Raw genomic sequence first — 6,702 nt, forward strand, 5'->3', positions numbered from 1 at the left:
AATATTTTTTTCTCATTTGATAAAATTATTAATTTTTATTTTAGTCAACTAAAAGTTTTCACGGAAAAAGTAAATTTTATTTTTAAATAATAAAGCAACAAAAAGAAGTATAGATAAATATTTAGAAGATTTTTATGTTTACCCATACTATTTCAACACAATTTAAAAAATAAAATTAAAAGGTTTTCATGTATTCATACTATTTGAAGGTGATTTCAAAACTAAAAGTTTTATATTCAAAAGTAATTTTAAAAATTATAGTTTGTTAAACCTTAAAAGTTAATTTAAGTGATGATATTTGTTCATTTGTTCTAGGAGGTTATCTCTTATGTACTTAATTGATGTGAAAATTTGATTTATATGGTTTGAACTCCATTCTTCCATGATAAGTTTTCAACAATCTATAAATTGTCTTAAAATATTTTATATTTTTCACTATAAAAATTAACATATGATAAATCTATAGAGAAAATAAAAATATTTCTCTTATATCCTTAATTAAGAAAAACTTAAAATCCCTATAATTTATATAAACTTCTATCAGATATTTATTATCTTATCACCAGTAACATCATTTTAAACGAGTTATAATAAAATATAATTTGAACTACTATATTGAATTACTACAATTTATATCATGTTAATATTTGCTTAGTGCAGTTGGTTCTCTTTGTTTGAAGTACTAAATTGCCTCTTTAGGGATGCAAGTCCCCTTGGAAGTTCTCATTGTTGACTGTACTAAAAATTTCTCTTGATTTTGTTGTATACAATACATAAAGTAAAATCATAAGTTTTTTTTAACTTTTCTCGTATTGTAAAGAATGATGTTGTTCGTTTTAACTTTCATCAAGTAGCTGATTGTTCCCACTATTGAAACGCTTGCAAGACCAAGTTGGATGTATTCAAAATTAGTTTACAAATCGATCGGTAAGTTTTTTATTGTAGAAAAATTATTAATACAAATTACACTTGTACCTTTAATGTATTATCTTGTTAAAAATTTAAATATAGTGGGGAAATAATACCATTCAATCAATTTTACAATTTGATGTTTATATTTGACATTGATGTTAAAATGAATTTTATACCACATAGTCTTTTTATGTTAATAATTGGAGCAACTTAAGCAGGTTATAATTTATACTTTAATTTTTTATAAATTATTAAAATAAATTAATTGTAAATTGTGATCCCCAATATCATTCTCTATCAGTTATTAAATGGATATAACAATGATAAATTTATTTATCAAAAAACTAATTGAGCACCGACAGACAACAATTTTACGATTACAATGTTGGGCCCGTATACAGGCCTTTCCTTATCTAGTTGTTAAAAGATATTTTACTGTTTGGTTTGACTGTATCGTACTGTACTGTAACTGATAAGTTTACTAAAATACCCTTAACTGTTTAAATATTAAATTTATAAAAAAATATGCATAAACTAATTTAAAAAAATAAAACAGAAGAAGGAAAAAACACCTTAAGAAAGCAAAACAAAGGAGCGAGACAGAAGAAGACAAACAAAGGAGCACAACTAATTAGAATTGAGTTAAAATCAAATTAGGAGAAAAAATAAAAGAGAAGGCGGCTAAACACCTTTAAAGTTGCCGACAGAAGTTCTGAAAAGAAAAAGTATGTTATAGGTTGGAGTTTAGATATTAAAATAGAAAAAAAAGGTAAAGGGTAAAATAGAATTGTAGTAATAAGTTAGGGCATAATTGGAAAGAAAATTAGGAAATAATCGCAACACATCAAATCGGTTGTTTCAAGAAAGGGAACTTTTCATTGTTATGGCACGATGGATTTAACAATACAATAATACCAATTTTAATGAAACAATTAAAACAAATATTATTTTGAAATAAAAGTATAGTACGATGCAACGGGAAACAACCATCCAAACAAGCTGTAAGTTGTAACCTACTATTCGCAAATATCCTTTTTCAGTCTTATCTAATAACCTAAGTAGGAAATTAAAAAAAAGGAGAATAAACCAGTGTTTGGTGTAGCAAAACCCAAAATGGGATCCAATCACCTAAATTGGTGGTGACGTGCGCCGTTAACGCACTAAAAAGTAATTCTCCCGCCAAGCAAATAGCAACGAGTACTAATTAACAAACATTAATAAAGCTGTAAGATCCAAAGCAATCAAAATTCTTCAATGGAGCTTCCGGTGATCGATCTCGCACCCTATCTGGAGAAAGAGTTTGATTCCCAAATTAAGAGTCTGTGCTGGGAGGTGAGTCGAACCCTAAAGGAAACTGGAGCTTTACTGGTGAAGGATCCAAGGTGCACCGCTGAAGATAATGATAGGTTTATTGATATGATGGAGAACTACTTCCAACAGCCTGAAGAATTTAAACGCCTTCAGGAGCGCCCTCATCTACATTATCAGGTACGTCATGCTCTTAATTTGCTTTCCACCTCTTTGGAATTTCTAATACATCTGCAAAACCTATGAATGGTTTTATCAAGTGAAAAACTATTGACATTAATTGACGCTGCTGAATTTTGAGGTCATTTTGTTTCTACGCACATCAACAGGTCTCACATCATCCCATCAAAATGTTGTTGTTTTGAGGTTTGAAGCAATGAGATTTAAGAGAATCACTTGAAATTCCAACAACTTATGACCTGGTTTTGTCTGGCATGCTTCCTCAAATCAGATTGACCATCTTACTAGTATTATTTTCAAGACTCAAGTACTGATTTTAGCTAAAATACTAAAGGGGGCATTTTTTTTTACTCCAATTTGACAGTGTTTAGTATTGGTTGTGTCGAGTACCTAGAAGACATACTAGTTGGGTCTGGCAAAGGCAATGAAATACAACCCAAGCCTAACTTCCTTCCTCCAGATATGTTAATATGAGAGGCTCGAGGCTCAAGTCCACAGCAACCCAACTACCTAGTCTCTAGCAAGCTCCAGCTTCCCTACCATTGTGAGGAAATTAGGGTCAATGAGATAATACATGGGTTTTATGCTAAAGCAAACACTTTTCACTGTGTTTGACAGCTTATGCTTTTACCTAGATAGTCTAAATAATGTGGCCAGTAAAAACTAGCATTTTGTTGGGTGAAATTCTCGCCTCATCTGGGAGTTTTACTTGAAAAACCAAGTTGGTTTAGTTACTACATTCTCCATTTTCTGCATATCTCTATGTCAAACTGGCAAGTAAAAATAGCCTTTTCTTGCGTGATCTTGTCACCTCATGAGATAATTTACCTGAAAAAACCCCGTCAGTTAAAATCTTAATAAAAAGCCTGTTGGTTACACTCCACTGTTTGGATTTTTCCAAAATAAAAGGAAACTGAAGTACTTTTTGAGAATTATTAAAGGTTTATAAACAGAGCAGACAGATTGTGCCAAAAATTACATACAGCTCAGGTCCTTTACATAACTGTAGGAAGCTGAGATAGTCTATCATCCTATCTGCTGTAGTTACATCTTCTAGTTACACCAAAAAGCCAAAAAGATATACATCTATGCTTCATTGTATGAGAATAGTATACACTTTCATATATATAGCGCAACTCAATTTTTAACTTTTACCTTCTTTTTGGAAATGGAGATACCCAACTAACCTAAATAATAAGAACTTCTCCCTTCACAGTGGTATATGTTGTATATGTGAATCCTAGATGTGAAAATATACAGAATTCCTCTATGAATCTATGAAAGGTATAAAAAAGAAAAAAAATGTAAAGAAAAGAATAGTCTAGGCATTACTCAATATGCTGATATTAAAATGAAAAGTTAAAAAAGAAGCGCTAATTAGATACTCATTTATGCTCTCAAAACATCTTTGGTTCCGCTCCTTCCAAATCACTCACCAAATGCATGCAGGCAGGGTTTCCCAGATTTTCCTCTTTCTCTTTCCAATGCCCTTGCCAGTCCAACACTGTTGCAGCTGTTTAATAGTTCTAGGCATCACTCAGCTGACTTGAGAAAATATTGAAGAACAAGTTCCAAAACTAAGAAGTGATGCTACAGTACAATAAATAAATGATCAGCTTCCTCCTCATTCTCTCCACACAGTAAAATCTATTGCAAAGAGACAAATCTCTCCTTTGCAAAGACTGTATGCCTCATAAGCCAGAGTCCAAAAAGTAGGCAACCTTGTATAATAGAGCCTTCGTCCTCCAAATATGTTTTTATGGCCACACACCATGAACCTGCCCCCAATTCATGGATGAAAACTGAAACTTGTAACTGTGAAGATACTATGGTGGATAAGTAAAGGTGAACCGAGTAAGTGTTAATACCATCGAAGTTCTCTTGTAAACTTCCTTTCTCCTACTATTTATGTCACACACAAAACAACACCTTCTTATTCAGCATGACATGCAACATCATTTTCAGGCGTTCATACTAGATATGAACGCACTAATAATTTAGTTACATGCAACTTCAAAAAGTTTGATCTTTTAAACACGTCAGATACTTATTCTTTTATGAATTATAATTAATATATGACTCCCTCCGTCTGATTTTATGTATCAGTAATTAAAAAAGACTTTTGTAGTCTAAAACAAGCCATGGACATTGTGCGCATGCAGTGGCGAAGCCACATGGTTACAAGGGTGGTCAGTTTACCACCCTTCGTCGAAAAATTGCACTGTATATAGGTAAAATATTACGTTTTAGGTATATAATACATATTGAACACCCTTTTCGGGATTTTTTTTTTCATTTCTTCAAATATGAATACCCTTGGGAAAATTCCTAAATTCGCCGCTGATTGTGCGGCTATAACACCTCGTTAGAGATAAAATGAAAATTTTAAAGTTAAATTATTTCTAAATACAAAAATATTATTTTTTTGGGATAGACTAAAAACAAAAGTGTGCCTCATCAATTAAAAAGAGGGTATATTTTATTTTCATACGGATCTTACTTCTCTTCCCAAAGATGATTGAGCCCAACGTTCGTCTTGGAGATAATGATCAGAATTTCTGAAAAATGGCAAGTAAAAAATTAAATGATGCCAAAAACAAAAAGGGAAAAACGTACAATAAGAGAACCCATTAAACCACAAAAACTTTAGTGTGTAAAAAATGTAATAGAGATATCGAGAATTTACATGTCAAGAAGGAACAAAAAGCAAGTAAAGTTACCATCCTATGCCAAAAGAAGAAGAAGGAAGGTATAATATATATAAAAAAAAAAGAGAAGCGAATCAACTTGTTCCGGAGAACGGCTTTTTATGTACGAAGCATCAATTTCTTATGTGGGTAGAAAGTCAGAAACTATTGGTCATGGTTCCAAACTATTAATTCAAGTTATGTCTTCCTCCACATTCTCTCCACACAGTAAACATGTATTGCAAAGAGACAAATCTCTCCTTTGCAAAGACTGTATGCCTCATAAGCCAGAGTCCAACAAAAGCAGGCAACCTTGTATAGAGCCTTCGTCCTCCAAATATGTTTTTATGGCCTCACACCATGAAACTGCCCCCAATTCATGGATGAAAACCGAAACTTGTAACTGTGAAGATACTTTTATTATGTGGAGTCCAAATCAGCTTATCTGGTTCTTCTTCCTGGAATCTAAAACTGCCAAGTGCTTGAAAGAGTTGAGATACCCTTTTCAGTTCCCATTCATTGCAATTCCTCCGACAACAAAAATTCCAACCAGTATTTGATCTGCATTGTGCCAAAGCTTGTGTATCCTTCACCATGCTGTATAATTCGGGGAAATCCTCCTTTAGAGGAGAGTGTGGCAACCATGCATAGAGTTTTTGTAATATTACCCGCCAAGATCTTGATGTTACACATAATCATCCCATAGACTTCTAATATATTTCCATACACTTACTCCAATCCATAAACTGATGTATTTGTTCTGGTACACCAATAATTATCCATCCCATACTTCTTAGTTATGATTACTTCCATAGAGCCTCTCTTTAAGGTTGAACCCTCCATAACCATTTGGATAGAAGGTTTCCGTTATGATATCTGACAATTTCTCACCCCATCCCTCCCTGTTTTTTACTCAGTCTTACAGTTTTCCAATTGACCAAATGAAGACCCTTCTTCTCCTTGTTACCTCTCCAAAGAAATTCACTCCTCAAACTATATAGTCTCTTTTCCACTTTGGACGGTACTGGAAATAAAGACACACTGTAGGTATAAAGTGAGTCCAACCAACCCCCCACCTGAAGAGAGATATTGACGTTTTCAATTATAACCTTTTTTCACATCTCTCCAGAATACTCTTCCATATCACTGATGCTTTGGATTTTGCCCCCAAATGGAGTCCAAGGTATGCTGTAGGAAGGCTCCCAGTTTGTGATAAAATCTAACTTCTCATCACTGGCACCTAGCAATGACACAATGCATGCCTCATTTGAATTAAAGTGAGACAGACGCTGATCAACCACCTTACCAGAAACTTTTTGACTGGTTGGAAAACCATCTTTTAATCTGTGTATAATGACTGTGTCTCTTCTTGGATATGCCTTCATCAGTGTCAGAAGCACCGTCAGCTTCAGCTCTCCTTGCCGGTATTCTGAAATTTCGATCATCTTCCACCCAAGTTGTAGCTTCAATTCGCAGAAGTATAGAATAAATGAACTGCCCTACCTTAACTTCCACCGTTGCCGAAATTGTCCCATCAGTCTACATGATGCAAATACGAGCCCATCAGAGACGGGTTCTATATGTAGTATCATTATCCAGCTCTAAACACCCCCCC

At 33.5% G+C, this 6,702-nt stretch overlaps 1 protein-coding gene across 1 annotated transcript in view; it reads left to right on the top strand.

Moving 5' to 3' along the window:
• The first annotated feature begins 1,988 nt into the window (after positions 1-1,988).
• The window catches only part of LOC109237233, a 10,789-nt gene continuing 6,075 nt past the window's right edge, over positions 1,989-6,702 (top strand). Inside the window, exon 1 of the mRNA XM_019403509.1 lies at positions 1,989-2,400. Within this exon, the coding sequence (XP_019259054.1) occupies positions 2,167-2,400 (234 nt within the window). The 5' untranslated portion in view covers positions 1,989-2,166. The remainder of the gene's footprint in view (positions 2,401-6,702) is intronic.

Source organism: Nicotiana attenuata, unplaced genomic scaffold (assembly GCF_001879085.1).
Source record: "Nicotiana attenuata strain UT unplaced genomic scaffold, NIATTr2, whole genome shotgun sequence".
Classification (NCBI taxonomy): domain Eukaryota; kingdom Viridiplantae; phylum Streptophyta; class Magnoliopsida; order Solanales; family Solanaceae; genus Nicotiana; species Nicotiana attenuata.